At 30.5% G+C, this 18,866-nt stretch overlaps 1 protein-coding gene across 6 annotated transcripts; it reads right to left on the minus strand.

Moving 5' to 3' along the window:
- Positions 1-2,142: 2,142 nt before the first annotated feature.
- LOC106756162 (protein SICKLE) lies at positions 2,143-12,997 on the minus strand. 6 transcript variants are annotated; one of them, XR_002666983.1, is made up of 5 exons: positions 12,907-12,997; positions 12,771-12,835; positions 5,087-5,401; positions 2,836-4,382; positions 2,143-2,422 (listed from the first exon to the last, which is right to left on the minus strand). XR_002666983.1 is itself a non-coding variant. In XM_014638463.2 (3 exons), the coding sequence occupies exons 1-3, from the start codon at positions 8,108-8,110 to the stop codon at positions 3,553-3,555; spliced, it is 1,368 nt and encodes a 455-aa protein (XP_014493949.2). In that variant the 5' UTR covers positions 8,111-8,125; the 3' UTR covers positions 2,671-3,552. The 6 variants fall into 6 exon arrangements, 1 of the variants encoding a protein (XP_014493949.2); XR_002666981.1 differs by lacking the exons at positions 12,771-12,835; positions 12,907-12,997 and adding exons at positions 5,898-5,996; positions 7,888-8,001; XR_002666982.1 differs by lacking the exons at positions 12,771-12,835; positions 12,907-12,997 and adding exons at positions 5,898-5,983; positions 7,888-7,906.
- Between the last annotated feature and the right edge of the window lie 5,869 nt (positions 12,998-18,866).

Raw genomic sequence — 18,866 nt, forward strand, 5'->3', positions numbered from 1 at the left:
ACTATTTACTTTATTTATTTTATACTTTTATAGTTTATTCAGTTTCTAAACCTATTCTCCAAAACAAATTTCTTATTATATTATTCTAATTTCCCTTAACTTTCTATTATATAATATTTAATTAAATTCCAAAATATATATATATATATATATATATATATATAAACGGATATTCCACTTATCTAAAATCCTTATATTAAATATATTATACATTATCTATTTAAAATATAACTCCATAAACTAATATCATAAAATAATATTATAAAAATACCAATCAAATAACCATTATGATAACTTTATATAATATATTATTATATAACATACAAAATCACACAACTAAATTACAACCAAAAGAATTCCTATAGCATATCTAATACTCCAACCTTTTCCATATTCAATTTTATTTATAATTTGATTTAATCACACATGGTCCCACCCTTCTCTTTTAAGCAACTTACCTTTTTCCTTCACTTCTACTTAGTGTAAACTTTAAAGGCCTCACACCACTTTCACTCGTTAAGACCTGGACGGCGCCTTAACCCTAAAATCTTTTTTACCAATTTATTTCATGCACTTGATTATGTTAAACATGCGAAACCATTTGGTTTCTCTCACCTCTGCACACAACACATTGCATTACAGAAAACATTAGGAAAATAATATTTTAACACTATTTTTTGACACCATTTTGACACTGCACACGTGTCAAAATGTGGTTGGACGATTTCAAATTAAAAAAACAAACTTTGGTTTTTCTCTTCCAAATATACCTCTGTCTCAACTTTTTTAATTTGAAATTGTCCAATCACATTTTGACACGTGTGCAGTGTCAAAATAATGTCAAAAATTGATGTTAAAATATCATTTTCCATAAAAGAAAGCCTAACCGCACTCTACAAGTAAAAAAGATACATTCATCACAACACACATGCAATCAATCGGAGATACATTAAACCATATATCGCAACCGGTGTCGCGACGGGACGACGATCCAAAAAAAGAACGATTTTTTTTTTTAAAAAAAAAAGAGTTTTGGAGTCACTACCATAGTTTATTTTGGAAAACCATGAAAAAAACCATAAAAAAGATAAGGCGTAGTCTATGAAAACCAGATTCTGATTTCGGGAATCGGTTACGTGTAGGAAAGGTGAGTTTAAAAAAATTGTATTTTTTTTTTTTATGTGCATCAGATTTCAACCTGACTCATGTGAATTGAATTCGTAGTGAGTCAAGTTGTGTCTCTAATACATGGATTAGGATTATCAATTTTTCCAGTGAATCGTGTGATCGTTAACTTCAAGTTTAAGTGATACTACTTGACGATTTTGGAACTTGTAATTTTGATCGATAAAATGTTAATGCATTTGATATAGAGTTGTCCTCAGTTGTTTCAATCTTTTATTTTCAACAAGCCTTTTTTTTAGAAAAAGTAGACCAGAGAAATATGGTTAATTAATTTCTGACTGTTGTCATTCTCTTGTTCCTTTTCCGTGAGGATTAGACTCTTGTTTCACCTCCTTCACTTCTAAAGGCTAAATGTTGTTCATTTTTATGCCTGCCACCTGTGCTGCGCCCCCTTCATCACATTAACAAATTAGGAATGGGAAATGGAAGTGTGTTTAGCTGCATGCACTGTTAAGTTCGTAATAATAATAATAATAATAATAATAATAATAATAATAATAATAATAATAATAATGTATTTGGAATTGAAGTGTACGAACTGTATTAGAGGTTAATGCAAATGAGGAGTCATGTGGAATGTCCTGTCATTTGCAATGTGCTTTGAGTAGTCAAATGTCTGGCATTTTGAAGGGAAGTTGTGGTGTTGTGTTTCTTGTGGAAAAAGTAATGAACTGATGAAGTAAGTTGGTTATATACTTTTTCTTTACCAGCATGCAAAAGTAAAATATGCATANATAATTACATACATTCATTCATTCGTAATTTTATAAACCCTATTAATAAATTGTCATCTGTTCACATGTTAATGGGAGAACTTATTAACAAAAGAGGTGTTATTACAAAGAGTCATATTAGTGGTCTGCTGCAGTATAAGCTGGCTCATGTAAGCTACAGTTTTTATTTTATTTTGTTTTTTTGGAATGGATGTTTAGATTTTACAGGACATGGAGAAAGCAATTATTGGTTGCCAAAGAAGCAAGAAGAATGGATATACTGTCTTTGCGAATATCCCTGGCTCACAGAATTCTTTTAGGAACAGAAATGTACAAGGAACTGCAAAAGATTGTAGAAACTGCTCTCAAGTTACTGGAGAATGAAGTGGGATCACTCGATCATGTATATGCGAGGATGACTCGTGGAATTGTAAGCCGGCTTTCATGTGGTGCTGAGGTTCAGAGATTGTGCTCAACTGCAATTGAATGTTTTGATTCAAAGTTTTCTGACCTTTTCTCTGTTTCTGTGGAAATGAAAGATGCACCAAGTAAGCTTTTTATTATTTTTTCAGTGGTCATTTTATTGAACAAATGCCAGGCAGAACCAGAACTTATCTTGATTTTCATGATAAAATACAGTAGTCGTGAAATTTTGGTTCCAGAATAATTCCAAGTATGACTATTCTCAATATGGAGGAATAAAGGAAAGAACTAAATAATTTTACTTTTTTAGTTTTTCTTCAATATGGAGAAGACTTAAATGGTTTAGATATTGGCAATGGCAAGTCTCATTCCATGATAGACAATGATTGAGAATATGAAATTGCATTTCTTCTACATGATTATATGATAGGACAACATGAGAGATCAAATAAAGTAAATCAATTGAACAATTAAACAGTGTTGTTTTTGCATCAGTAAATTTTGCTTTAATTACCCATACTGATATGACTTTTCTGGTGACTTTATTCGGCAGCATGTTCAATTCGTTTTGAAGAGTGTCTTCCTCTACTTCAGTGGTTATCGTGCTGGAGTACGATGACAAACTTTTAAAGAACTTTCTAGGCTGCAGGCTTTGGCACAGAATATCAACTACAGACTACCCTGAACAACCCACCTTCATCGTCTTGAGGCCTGAGAAAAGATTCAAGTTAGAAAACCTGCACCCTTCAACTGAGTACTTTTGCAAGGCTTCTCTGTTCAGCAGCACAGGGATTTTGGGTGCTGCAGAGGCTAAATGGGTGACCCAGTGTGAGGGGAAATCGTTTTAGGGTAGAAATGTGTGATCAGGATCACAGTATAGGCATGCACATGTCACTTGAGTTAAAGCATTTGACCGAGATTTCACTAGATACCAGCGCTTTACATGTGATTATAATTTTGCAGTTTCTACTTTCTAGACAAATTATGAATGGACTTTTTATCTGGACCGGTACAACTTTAGATAGTACACAATTAATTGGACGCCAACATATCAAACCGTGCCAAGTACCGAACACATCCCAAAAATTTTCTTGTGTTTTAGTACAAATAGTACCTCCTTGGCATTAATCTATGAACTGACTTGAAATTTATTTGGTTTTTTCACTGGCTGGAAATTCATTCCTCTGTGTGTAACGTCATGATGGGCCCTTCATGTAAGGGGTAGCTGTCATCATACATTTTCTGCATCGTTGGCAGCTTCATTGAATGCAGTAGCCAAGTATTCAGCAAGGCTTGGTTCAGAACAGAACTTGACAGAAGCAGCAGATGATCCCCCTCCTATTGTACTCTTTGATTTTGAAATCCAAGGTTTTACTTTCTCAGGTATACGTGAAGAATGTAAAGAACCATCAATTGCTTCCCATATTTTAGGCTCTAAATGGTTCCATGGATCTTCAACCATGGAGCTCTGGTAAAATCGATTAGGACCAAGACCAGCTTTTTCGTTGGATAAATGACCATGAAAATTTGGTCCTCGTCCACTACCCCGTCCTGAAACAAAACTACCAGGGTTGTGCCATTCACCCCTCCCTCGCCCTTGACCAGGCCTAGAAGGATTGGGACTGTAACTGTGCCTAGATCCTGGAAAAGGATTAGGACTGTAACTGTGCCTAGGACTGTTGCTGTATCCTAGGGAAGGATTGGGACTGTAACTGGGCCTAGGACTGTTGTTGTACCCTGGAGAAGGATTGAGACTGTAACTGGACCTATGAATATTGCTGTATCCTGGAGAAGGATTGGGATTCTTACTGGGCCTTGTAATGTTGATGTGCCCTGGAGAAGGATTAGGACTGTAACTGGCCCAATGAGCTATGTCCTGTGTAGAGTTATATAATGGACCACCTGATGGTTCAAATCTAGGATTTGGATGTCTACCAACACTTGATGGATGGAATAGGAAGTTATCGTGAGCAGGGCCTCTAGGTCCACTAAAATCCATGTTTCCATATGCCGGTGCTGATACTTGAAAAGGAGGTAGAGTCATCCGTGGATTTGTTGATTCTGTTATATCCAATCAATGAATAACAATTGTCATTGAGGAATAGATAAGGTAAATTTAGATAATAGAGCACATGAGAAATTTGAGGTAGTTAATACTAGAAAACATATAGAACTGACTCAAAAAGCAATGCTGCATACTTTTATTCAACAATTATTAATTTATTATATAAAAATAGACCAGAGAAACTTCTCATAGATTACAGAGTAGCATGAAGTTTTAGACCTTGAAAGATTGGGACTGCATCATCGGAATCACCCAAAAGTATTTAAATTAACATATAAATTTGTACCTTTAAAAGATCCAAATTGGACTCAACCAAATCCTTTATGCTAAATTGTTATGATTTAAACAATCTTTTGGAGGACTAGATTTCCTACTTGATTGAGTCAATTTTCAAAACGGTGTAGGTTGTTGTCAATTGATGGAAATAATGTTCTGAAAACTTATTAAATGTAAAAACTCGACATTTGAGGGTAAAAATATCAGCCTACTTGCTAAATAGGTGTCAAAGGGGAATGGGTGTTGGCGGAATGTAAAGTCCTCATTCCATTATGGATGGACGTAGTATAATATTCACCATAAATCAGGCTTATTATCTTATTGCTACATGAATCTACAAGACTCTGACTGGATAGCTACTTATACAAATCAAATTAAAGGATACCTAAGTCAGGTAAAAAGTAATTCGTGAACATTTCAGTACCTGGATGTGGGGATGAATACTGTGCCATAGGAGAGCAACCAACATTTGGAGGGAAACTATCCGGTGCAGCCTGGATACTAGTATTGTTCCTTTTGTTAGAAGAGAAGGCACTCATCGGATCTGTATAAAAGTCAAACCTTGGAGCAGCATACGATTTATCCCATGATGGCATAGTTAAAGGAGCTTCAATCAAGGGATTTGAGAGAGAACCGGGCATAGCAGAACCTTCCATGGCACCAGAAACTTCAGCATGATCAGCTTGCATGCGCATTTCTCTCAGCCTTTTCTTCCTCTGCTCTGAATCCTCCATGTAACCTGAGAATCCAAAAGGTAGTGACAGGCATAATATAAATAAGCAATAATAGCCACCATAAAATTAGTCACAAACACATCAACTACTGCTCATAAACAGCAAAAACAATAAGCAAAACAAACAACTTCTCATAAACTTATGAAAAGCTGTCAATTTTGTAGGTAATTAAGTAACTTTCAAGTCCCAGATTTTTATTCAAAGCACCCTTTACCTATTTCAGAAAATGCATAAGACAGCATTGTCAAAATTTGAACCTTTTCACTCAAAACACTGGATAGTAAATCATAACATAGTTTAACAAACATATACAGGACTACCTGCAAGGACTACAAATATTTACTAGTTCACTTTTAGTATAAAAGAGACAACTTTATGCCTTTCAAAACATTAATAGATAACATCGTGTACAAATTACAATTAGGACAACCAAGTTAACAATCAATTGATCAAAATTACAATTGAAACTTCAATTCAAGCTCAGTAGAACTAATAAATCACCTTGTTGGAACCTATGTTACTGGGTCGTGTTGACTATGAGAAGAAGAGTCTTAATATCGAAGAGAGGAAGAGAAAAGTAACAAGACCTGCAACCTCAAACTGAATTCATTGCAAGTAACTCCATATATCCCATTGTAACCATTTAACTCCAAATAGCAGGTGATTTTATTGTTATTAGAAAAGTGATCCAACAGATCTAATACATTGACAAATATAGGAAGACAGGGAGGTGCAAGAGCAAACACACGAGACATTTGAAGAGATCTATAGGCATCCTTGCAGTCAAACACAACCCTTACTCTATCACATTTCTCAATTTTGTATAGTTCTATAACCTTTTAAGTCTGTCTCTACCCACTCTCCAGCTTCAAGTAATCCCATCTAACAAACAACACGACAAAGTAATAATGTCATTCTTCTCCAATAATATCAATTTATTCATTAACTATATTGATTCACATTCACCACTCAAATATTGTGTAGTCTATAACAAAGAATTTGTTACTAGTTTGATGACTCTCCCATACCAACTGAAGGCATCAATTTATCAATTTCCCATGTATCTCCCGCATCAACAACTTAGAATTAGCAGCAATGCATTTGCTTTTATAAACAATATCTCTACATAATTCATGCCTAGGAGCTGGCCTCACTGTTCTTAATTGAAAAAGGGAACTTCTTGAAACAGTACTACTATACAACTCTCTCGCTGGATGGACATGCTTCCACCAGAAATCATACAGTGCTATTTCCATTACATCCCAATACTCAGCATCACGATGTAACCTGAATAAACTACTACCATTAGGAGTCCAAACATAAAAATCCATCCAATCCCTTCCCAGAATCTCCATTAAACCCTGAGCTTGAGGAATATAGTGAATTGGAATTCGAGACCAAGGGAGAGCTTTACTTATGTCCCCATTGAAATATGGACACTTTATCTCCAATACTCCACGAGAAGGCAATTCATGCACTAGACGGTCGATTACACCATCTGGTGAAGCAGCAAGCCAGCTGCTGTTTTGTGGGTGTGAATCATAGACCTGAAATTCAGGAAACAACACTGTATTTCCAGTTATCAGTTTGTATCTTTCAAGTGCTTCCTCCTCTTTGATATTGCTCCAACAGGTGGCAAGGTTTCCAGAGAAAGGTTCAATAGCACCAATCTTCTCTAACCACAGCTGGACCCTTTGCAGACGCCAAAACCCAATAGCAGCAGCAAAAGTGCTAGCTGTCAATTTGTTTCTCCTAAGTGCTTGCCAGTTTTTAAACCAATGTTGAAGGCAGCTAGCTTGAAGGACTGAATAAGTTTCAACAGATCTGTATTTTAACATATCGACAAGTGTGTGTGCAATTTTCTAGAAGGTTTTTTGAAGCAAGTCTTAATTTCTCTAAAAACCAGCAAAGAAGCATTACTACTAAAGTTTCTCTTATTACTTAGACATGCAACAAGTGCATCCACATAACAGCAACTTTAGAGCCTGAAACATTGCAGCCAAATTTGAGAGAATGCAGGAGCAATTTCACCATAGTTAAAAAAGAGATAACTGTAACTTGAACTTTAGATGTAAGCTAGGCAAAAACTGAATGGGTAAATGGTATTTAAGAGAACAACCGTGTATCATGGCAATGGCAAGTTTTCTAGAAACATTGAACATGTATATGGTTTCTGATGGAAGACGCCTTGAGGAGATGACGATAGAAGCGATGTGAACATGAATCTGACTCCAACGAAGAATACGCAGCGGAAATGAGACGACAATCAGAAGAGATTCTAGAAACCCTAGGAGTCAAGCCAAACTCTAAAACCAGAGAAGATTTAATTCGGAGAACCCTAAAATGGTGAGGAACGCAAATATGAACCGATTAATCGGTTCAAAACACACATTAAACGGTAGAAATGTATTAGATCGGATCAAAGGTGGAAAGGCAAAATAGGGAAAATAGGGAAGAAGAATGATGGATCTGTAGAGGGAACAAGACTTACAGTGCGGAGGAAACGTGAATCTGTGGTTGGAGCGAAGGATTTCTTGAGAGCGAGACGAATTCTCTCGAGGAAGACGCTGAAAAATGTGCTTCTGTGAATTTGGGTCTGAAGCAGAGAAATGAAGTATGAGAAATGAAGTATGAAGTATGACGCAGTGGTGCGCGAAACAAAGGCTAACGGGTTTGATGCCACTGGTTATTATGAATTTAGTGTATTCTTTCATGTTTCATGTTTTTTATATTTTTTTAATAAAATTTTCATGTGTGATGACTATTGTTGGATTTTATTTGAGATTAATTCAACTTTTGCTAATAAAAAAAAGTTTAATTAAACTTTTTTGTTATAAAAAATAGTATTATTCAAGTAAATTATTCTGAGTGACATCATTCACTTTTTGGTAGATCTTTTGAAGGAAGATTTTTTACAAAAAAAATTCAATGAGAGCTGACTTAAACTCTTATAAGAGAATGATATAATTTCTAATTAAAAAATTTAAAACAATATATTTATAGGTCTTCTATCCTATAAAGCATTCAATTTTCTTTTTTTTTGTTTTCTTGATATGAAATTTATACCTATACTTAAATTTTTAATAATTTTGAAGATATTACTGTGGAATAGCCTAAAAAAGAATTGAAAGAAAGAAAAAACATAACTATGTGAAAGAATGGAAGATGGATACAGGTTCAGATGTGTGGTGTACAAAGAAAAAGGAGGAGAAAGAGAAATATGAATATGCAAAGTAATGAGTATAAATGAATGTTAATTATATAATTGATTATTGGGTTAAATATGTTTTTAGTCCCTATTCTTTGAGGCGATTTTGATTTTAGTCTATTTTCAAACTATGGTACAATTTAGTCCTTCAACTTTATAAAATTATGGTTTTAGTCCTTTTTACCAAATTTTTTTAACTTTATTTATTGTTTCAAAACACGTTTTATTATAGCATTTGGATTGTTTACATTGTTTGACATATTTTTGCTTCAATGTTAACTGAGAAACATGTTTGAAACAACAAATAAAGTTAAAAAAATTTGGTAAAAAAGACTAAAACCAAAGTTTTCTAAAGTCGAAGGACTAAATTGTACCATAGTTTGAAAATAGACTAAAACCAAAATCGCATCAAAGTATAAAGACTAAAAACATATTTAACTCTTGATTATTTTGTTAAAACTATCATTATCTTTTATCATTTTACAAAGTGATTGTTAATCAGTTCATAATTAATCATGACTGTGCATGTAATTTTTGTTAGATTTTTATTATAATAACAATATTAATATTAATAAATATTTTTTCTTATTTTTTAATTAAATAATTACCTTTTCTTTCTCGTTTTTTATTTCTTTCTAACTGTTGAGAGAAAGTATTCAATATAAATATATACCCAAAACTAACACTCTATATATTTAATTAAGTTGAAAATTCTAAGAAATTTATAATATATAGTTTAATAAATATAATTTTATTATATAATAGCAATGTAACTTCAATTTATTTTATTAGAAATTACTATTTGTCTTTTGTTTGGATGATATAAGGGAGTAAAAACGAAAAGAAAAAGAAAGAAAAATATAATAGGTGAGTTTTTTTAAATTGGATGAAAATAAGTAAAAATAAGAGAATTCTACCTGTTATTAATATTTTTATTTATTATTATTTTTATAATAAAAGAATTAAAAAATGCTTAAATATAATGGATGTTGTATGTTTATATATATATATATATATATATATATATATATATATATATATATATATAAATGCTTTTGTTTTTCCTCATTATATTTGTAAGGTTAAGGTGTCCATACTATGTTTTTAATGAAAGACACGCTACAGGAAGGTATTATTGTGCCTTGAATTCATCCCCTTTCATATCCTATTATAAAAAAATGGCACATTAAGATTTTGTATTGATTATAAAGATATGAACATAATTATGATGAAAGACAGTTTTCCTTTGCCAATTGTTTATGAATTAGATGGAACAACTTATTTCTTTAAGCTCGAAATTACAATTGAAACTTCAATTCAAGCTCAGTAGAACTAATAAATCATCTTGCTGGAACCTATGTTACTGGGTCATGCTGACTATGAGAAGAAGAGTCTTAATGTCGAAGAGAGGAAGAGAAAAGTAACAAGACCTGCAACCTCAAACTGAATTCATAGCAAGTAACTCCATATATCCCATTGTAACCATTTAACTCCAAATAGCAGGTGATTTTATTGTTATTAGAAAAGTGATCCAACATATCTAATACACTGACGAATATAGGAAGACAGGGAGGGTGCAAGAGCAAACACACGAGACATTTGAAGAGTTCTATAGGCATCCTTGCAGTCAAACACAACCCTTACTCTATCACATTTCTCAATTTTGAATAGTTCTATAACCTTTTAAGTCTGTCTTTACCCACTCTCCAACTTCAAGTAATCTCATCTAACAATCAACACGACAAAGTAATAATGTCATTCTTCTCAAATAATATCAATTTATTCATTAACTATATTGATTCACACTCACCACTCAAATATTATGTAGTCTATAATAAAGAATTTGTTACTAGTTTGATGACTCTCCTATACCAATTGAAGGCATCAATTTATTAATTTCCCACGTATCTCCCGCATCAACAACTTAGAATTTGGAGCAATGTGTTTGCTTTTATAAACAATATCTCTACATAATTCATGCATAGGAGTTGGCCTCATTGTTCTTAATTGAAAAAGGGGACTTCTCGAAACATTACTACTATACAACTCTCTCGCTGGATGGACACGCTTCCACCAGAAATCATACAGTGCTATTTCCATTACATCCCAATACTCAGCATCACGATGTAACCTGAATAGACTACTACCATTAGGAGCCCAAACATAAAAATCCATCTAATCCCTTCCTAGAATCTCCATTAAACCCTGAGCTTGAGGAATATAGTGAATTAGAATTCGAGACCAAGGGAGAGCTTTACTTATGTCCCCATTGAAATATGGACACTTTATCTCCAATACTTCACGAGAAGGCAATTCATACTGTCGATTACACCATCTGGTGAAGCAGCAAGCCAGCTGCTGTTTTGTGGGTGTGAGTCATAAACCTGAAATTCAGGAAACAACACTGTGTTTCCAGTTATCAGTTTGTATCTTTCAAGTGCTTCCTCCTCTTTGATATTGCTCCAACAGGTGGCAAGGTTTCCAGGGAAAGGTTCAATAGCACCAATCTTCTCTAACCACAGTTGGACCCTTTGCCGACGCCAAAACCCAATAGCAGCAGCAAAAGTGCTAGCTGTTAATTTGTTTCTCCTAAGTGCTTGCCAGTTTTTAAACCAATGTTGAAGGCAGCTAGCTTGAAGGACTGAATAAGTTTCCACATATCTGTATTTTAACATATCACCAAGTGTGTGCAATTTTCTAGGAGGTTTTTGAAGCAAGGCTTAGTTTCTCTAAAAACCAGCACAGAAGCATTACTACTAAAGTTTCTCTTATTACTTAGACATGCAACAAGTGCATCCACATAACAGCAATTTTGGTGCCGGAAACATTGCAGCCAAACATGAGAGAATGCAGGAGCAATTTCACCATCGTTAAAAAAAGAGATAACTGTCACTTGAACTTTAGATGAAGCTAGGCAACAACTGAATGGGTAAATGGTATTTAAGAGAACAACAGTGCATCATGGCAATGGCAAGTTTTCTACACAGACATTGAACTTGTATATGGTTTCATTCCCAGCTAGGAAAGGGCCATTAGTAGAAAGTTCATCCATTGAAATTCTTAAAATCAAACAGCTTTCCACATTAAAGTTCATAGGAATTTATGTGATAATTGTGGCATTTAATTAAAAACATAATGGCACATGGATTCACAAATCCATAGAAACAGAAAAGACCTAAACCATGAGGAACATTGAAGAGGTGTTGATGTGAGAAAGAAGGAGGTGCAATATAGGATTTACCAAAAGTGATTAAGTTGACCGTGGATATGGTGTCTTGATGAATTATGATGGTGACACAGAGAAAGAGAGAACTGGGGAAACGCCCTAGTGTTGTTCAACAGTTAGATAGATGAAGTACAAATTAATTATTGGTTCTACTGTTGAGTGTTTATTTTTATTTTAATATTTTGAGGTGTGAATAAATTTATTTGATTTCAAAACTAAATGGACTTCATTCTCACCTAAAGAAAAATTGAACCCAAAATTCAGCTCCACAAAGCTAACACAGAACAAAAAGGGAGTCTCTTAAAAAACCATACAGTATAGTCTGTAGGAGAAATCTGGCCCAATAGAAACAGCGTAAACTGAATAGGTTTTCAAAAAGGCCATAACTAAAGTTTAGGCCGGTAACAATTAGTGTGTTTGAACAAAATACAAGAACCGATTCTACCTTATGATATCATAGTGAAACCATGAAAAGGTAGAATGAATTATTTGTTGCTTCACCTTGATCATGGAAAATTGATTGATTTTTTCTACCGAGAATCCATTCCAAAACAAGACAAAATCCAGTGCAACTCAGTTTAATAAATAATATCTCCAACTAACTTCAATTAAGTAAGCGGTTATCATTGAACTCCATTCTCTTACAAAAAAAAATCAGTTCAAACGAAAATGCTTGAAATCCTAAGATATTTTAAGTACGTGCAGAGGTAAATTTTCGGCGAGAGCGCTAAGAGTCAAATCGAACATCACACAATCAGCACAACAACGATGTTAAAATTCCACAGAACAAACATTAAGTAATTTTTCAATCCAAGTTTAAGTTCCCATTCCCTTTTTGGGCATTTTCCTTCCTAACCTAAAATTAGACATAATTCAGAAAAAACATAATTGTGCGACAAAGATTTTGACGTAACAAAAAAACGCTCGAAGTAAAACTTACAGTGATTTGGTCTTCTATCCCCAAATCCTTTAGCTGAAAGCTGTCAAGCAAACCGATAGAGAGTTCTGAAGAAAACGGGAAAAGATTAATATTAGGTTATGGAAAAATAAAGAGCGTGTGAGAAAGAAACTCGTACAATTACGATAGTAATCCTCTGAATCCCGTTTAAAACGCGATTTTAACCTTCTGAATCCCGTTTAAAACACAATTCACTGACGCGGTAGCGACGAAGAACTTCAGGCACACGTTATCATTTTCCCTTAAAAATAATTAGTATTTAGACACTACAAATGTTTATTTTATATGATTAAAAAATAATATTTCGAAATATATAAATTATACTATTATAATTCATTTTAATTGAAAACTCTTCTATTAGAGTGCAATTGTTCAATAAACTAAATTTAAAATAGAATTAAACAGAATATTTTTTAAAGAAAAAATTAAATGTGAAATATGAACTATAACTCAAAAATGGATGATCAAGAGATCTAATTAAGTTACTTCATCCCATACATAAATTGTTGTAAATTTTATAATATGCCTTCAATTTCTACAACTAAAAAATTATGAAAGTCGATTATTTATATAAACTTTGGAGAAAAGTAATTATTAATACTACAAAAATGAAAAGTTACTTAAGGGATTGAAAAAACAAAGGTCACTAAATTTTAAAAGTAAATGTCCAATTCTCTAATTTCTATTAAAATATTGTCTTTGCGGCTTCATGTACGTTAATTCTAAAGCTTCAATAGGAATGGTAATAGCAACAGTTGTTTATTTTTTTTTTTTCTATTAATATGAAAATGAAGTTAGTGATTATAGAGGCATGCAATTTTGTTTTTAAAATTATCGAAATGATGTAATTTTAGAAATAGGAAAATTATATCATTTTGGTACGGTTTTATTGTGAAAGAGTTGTGACAATTTAATACGCTTTTGATTTATCAAAGTAAAGTTGTGTCGAAGTGGCCCAACTTCCATTAAAATTAAAAACAAATAATGCACTAAAATGGTATCAAATTGATATAATTTCAATTAAAATAAAATAAAAATTACAATGTATTAAAGTTGTACAAAACTAACAAGATTTCAGTTTATATCAAAATACATTAAAATCATACTAAGTAACATGACTTAAATTAAAATTTTACAGCACACTAAAATGTACTAAGTTAGTACGACTTGTCTATTTTTTATAATTTTTGTTTCTAAATTTGTATCATTTGAAAAAAAAAATTACACCATTTGTTTATTTATATCACAATAACCTTGATACATTCATTTATTTATTTATGTCGTCTAGTATGAGAAAAGGGTGTAGATAATGTTTTTTTAGTTAGTGCTGGTTTTCTTTAGATATGGGCTTAAGAAAGGAATAATGGGAGTGAAAATAGTAAATTAGGGGAGTGGCGTGGGAAGTTATGAGTTTTAGCTTTTGAACTTCCCGCAACACAAACCTTTCTTTCCTCCACCTTTCATTTGTTATTTCTCAAATTCCCACCCATCCTTAAGTTTTGAGGGATTCATCTCAGAAAAAAAAAATAGCAGCAATTTGGATTTGAAAAGTCTTAGGTAAGTTCATTTTAGTAATTTCCCTCTTTTTTTTTCTTTTTCTTTTTTTCATTTTCCTTCTAGATTCCACATTCGTGATGTCTATGAAAGAAAAATAAAATTGGGAGTAACATTGAGGTTCAATATAAGGTTTTGGATTATTATGTTTGGGAAATTGTGAATTAAATCACTGATACTTAACACTTTCCACTCAATGATCCAAAGTTCGTTATGTTTTTACAAATAATTAAGGTGAGGGAAAATAATTATTATTGTGTTAAATATTAAGTTTTATATGAATAAGGGTTGTTTGGGATTTTAAGTTTACTGAATTTTGATTTTATGAGATGTTAAACAAATTTTAAAATGGTTTAAACCTTTTTTTGGTCTCTAAGTTATAAGTAGATGTTCAGTTTAGTCCCTTTTTTTGACTTGAAATACCGTTTTTTGTTGTTTCTTAACAACTGCTATATTTTTAGATTGCTTTGATTTGTTTCTTAATAATAACAGCACTTTAGATTGCTTTTTGTACTTTGACCATGAACATCGAAAAAACAATCTAAAAATGTAGTTGTTGTTAAGAAATAATAAAAAACAGTATTTCAAGTCAAAAAAGACTCATTTGATACATTTTTTATAACTTAGGAATCAAAGATTTACATTTTTAAAAGCGGTGACTAAACTGAACATCCGCTCATAACTTAGGAACCAAAAAAAGATTTAAACATTTTAAAATTTAATTGAAAAGTAAAATTTGGTTGAATTTTGATCAGGTATGATTTAATTAGGTTTTTTCTTTTTAATTAGGTGAAATTTAATTAGGTTTTTTCTTTTTTTTAAGTGCAATAAATAACACTTCCACATGTTTTGCTAGAATTGTCAATTTATGAATCAATATTTTTGTCGCTTGATCTTTGCGTGATGTGTCGTTTCCTATTGTTTAAGGGTTGATAGATTAATTTTTGTGGTTTTGTCTATGATAATGTCTCCTACATGGTACTTGTTAATTACAAGAAGAATTCAATTATTTTGACTTCATCATCCTCCCGACACGTGGACCTTCAAAATTGATACTTGTTATAACAAGTATTTGTGGCTAGCATTCGTGTACTACTTCATAATTATACGAAATATCGTTTTCTTTGTTGTTTTATATTCCAATGATCGTCTCTATGATATACAATTGTAAATAAGTTGATCCGATTTATACATTGGTTGATTTATAAGTTGAATTAAAAATAAATCATTTCAATCTGATTAATTTATTGTGAGTAATGAAATTTGTAATCTAACTTAGTTTAATGCATATTAGTGTGTTAGTAAGTGACTCGTTTAAATATATTGTTTTTCTAATTTAATTTATATATTTATTATTATAATAAAAGTAAACTTACTTGACTAATAAAAACTTTTTATTAATAAATTATAGATCATTTTTTTTAACTCGCTTAAATCTATTTAATTTACAGATAAAATAAATCAAATTCAGTGTGATTCACATTTCAAAATAATATTTTTTTTATTCTAATCTGACCCTAATCCATAATAAAGTTAACTTAAAATTAAAACTCGTTTTAACATTTCTACAATATTTAAAACCTTTTGTCATATTTCTTTATTTTTATTATTTTCTCAACATAATTTTAAAATCTAGAAAATAGTGTCTCTTTTTGTAAATACATTAAAGATAAAAGTATATTAATACAGTTTTTTTTATAATATTTTGATACGCACGTCATTTTTCATTAAGTTTGAAATACATAAATATAATCACAAACAAATAATGAATCAATAAAAAAAAAATAACACTGTTTTGGTAACATTTGTCTGGGATCGATCATCATTTTTTTTGTTATGCTCTGATCGTCCAACTCTTCAAGTAATTTTTCTCGATTGGTAATTGACATGTAGAAGACACTATCGCTTAAGTCATATATGTTTTCAGAAAAAATATTTATATTTTATTTGGATAATAGAAGATGATTATACTTGTACATCAATTGTATGTTTATAAGGCTTGTTGTAGTTAAACCATTAACACGTTTATTAACCATTAACACAATATATTTTTATGCAACCAAACCCAATAATTAATCATCAATACTCTAATTTGTTAATACCTATTAATTATTCATAAATGACCGTTAATTCCGATCGATATACTTCATATAATACAAACACATATATTATAGGATAATGATATTTAGACAACATTTTTTTGAACATTGATTATGTATCAATCTATGATTGGTCTTAAATTACTCCATAATAGTGTGTTTATGATTATTATTATTGATTATGGAGTAATTTACGACCAATCACAAATTGACACGTAATCAATATTCAAATGTTATAAAAAAAATGTTGTCTAAATATCATTATCCTATATTATATGAAAATAATTTAAAAACTCTGTTATATTATTTTTTTCATACTTTAACACAATTTCATTATATATAATTTCACACTATATATGTAAAAGTATCTTTGGCTATCTCCATAGTTTTGAATAATAAATATTAAGAAATATAATCTTATATGTCTCTTACTTAATTAAAACTAAACAACTATTAATTAACTATCTAATAATTATTTTCCATAACTATAATCATCAATTACATTTACATTTGTCAACCATTATATAACATTATTCATCTAAATCAAGCAACTATCACATGATATACTTTTCTTATTGTTCTTTCAGTAAAACAAAGTTGACTGCAAAAAGACAGTAATTCTTCAATCATTCTCACAATTTCAATATACTTTTTGGCTGACCTTTGACTTTCTATATTTTTAAATATTTTTTTAATTATGACATTATCATAACATATTTTTAGCAGTGTAGATTGTGGACTCTTTTACAAATAACGAGATTTGGAAATTTTTGGACTTATGAAAACCATAAAAAGAGGGAGAAAAACAATAAAAGAAATACTTGTCAGTCGTTTAATTTTTATTTTAAAAGTTAAAGTTTGATAATAAATTCAAAAAAATCTTTTTTACTGCTAAACGAAGGGTGAAGGGATGAAAGTGTTGGGAAAAAGTGTGCAGGAAAATTTTTACTAAATATTTGCAATAATAAGTTCAAATTCGAAAAAATCTATCAAATCAGTTTTTCTTCTTAATTATCAAATAAATGGGTGGAAACAAAATTGGTTTGGTGGGACATTTGAGCAATTTAAATAAATTTGATCTTTTGAACAGTCTAAAAAGTTGTTAAATTATTGTATTGATTTTTATGTCAAAATTTGAAACATGTTGGTTCTTTTGAAACAAAAAAAGCTTTTTTGATCAGATATATATTCTTAGATTTTCTTACAGCTTTTTCTTATAGTTAAATTAAAATCAGAGAAGAGAAACATATTTTCTAAATCTTATTTTTGCTTAAATGAAAGTAAAGCATATTTTCAACCTCTATATAGATTTTTCCTTAAGTAAAACATAAATTCACTCGAACTATAAAACTTATGCCTAAGCTAATTGTGTATGTTTGTTTGTCAATTTGCTACTTAGAATTGATATTTTTGATTTACGATATTAGTGAGCTTAGCTTATAGTTAGACAGTTAATTCTCATATAATCTATGGATGACAATTTTGATTGACTTCTATATATTTATAAAATTTTAATTACATGATTTAATGTATACACATATGTTAATTTGTGAAAACACTAATTTATTACCTTATTTTGCGTGTTTTTATATTGCTTATCAACTGTGATTATCATGTATTACTAAAAGTATAAAATATATGATACTACAAGGAAAATCTCAACAGATATAGGTTGAAAAAGATAAAAAAAATATGATTATATTTTAATTATTTTTTCTCTTAAAGTTAAATAAATATAGCATGATTCCTAAATAATATTTTTCTTTTTGGGAAAATTTGAAAGATAATATATAAATGTTTATTTGTCTTATATTTAGTGATGTACAGTGGAACATTAAATAAACCACTTATTATTTATCGTTTATAGTAGACAACAAAACCTCTTGCATGATTGTAAATTTTATTATTTCATATTTTATAAATTATTTAAAAACTTTAGAAAAATACTACATTCTTAAAATATTTATTTAAAACTTACATATATATATATATATATATATATATATATATATATATATATATATATATAATGGAAACTTTAATGGAATGCATCTTTGTCTTTTCAAAATATAAAATAAGATAATGATACTCAAACAATATTTTTTTAACAATATTTGAATATATTATTTTATGATTGATCTAAAATTACTTCATAATCAATAATAATAATCATAAATATTACTATTATCAATTACATAATAACACATAAATAATATTTAAATATTATAAAAAAATATTGTCTATTATCATACAGAATAACAACCTCCAGCAACAATGATAAATATATTGAATATAGAATGTTGAACACATTTTCCCAGCACAATGTTTATCATTGAATAAGTTAATTACAAACCATAAAACTTAATAAATTCAATAAATCTATCCGACAATACTTTTATCATTTTAATAAAAATAAAAAAAATAC

The sequence above is a fragment of the Vigna radiata genome, chromosome 2 (assembly GCF_000741045.1).
Source record: "Vigna radiata var. radiata cultivar VC1973A chromosome 2, Vradiata_ver6, whole genome shotgun sequence".
NCBI lineage: Eukaryota > Viridiplantae > Streptophyta > Magnoliopsida > Fabales > Fabaceae > Vigna > Vigna radiata.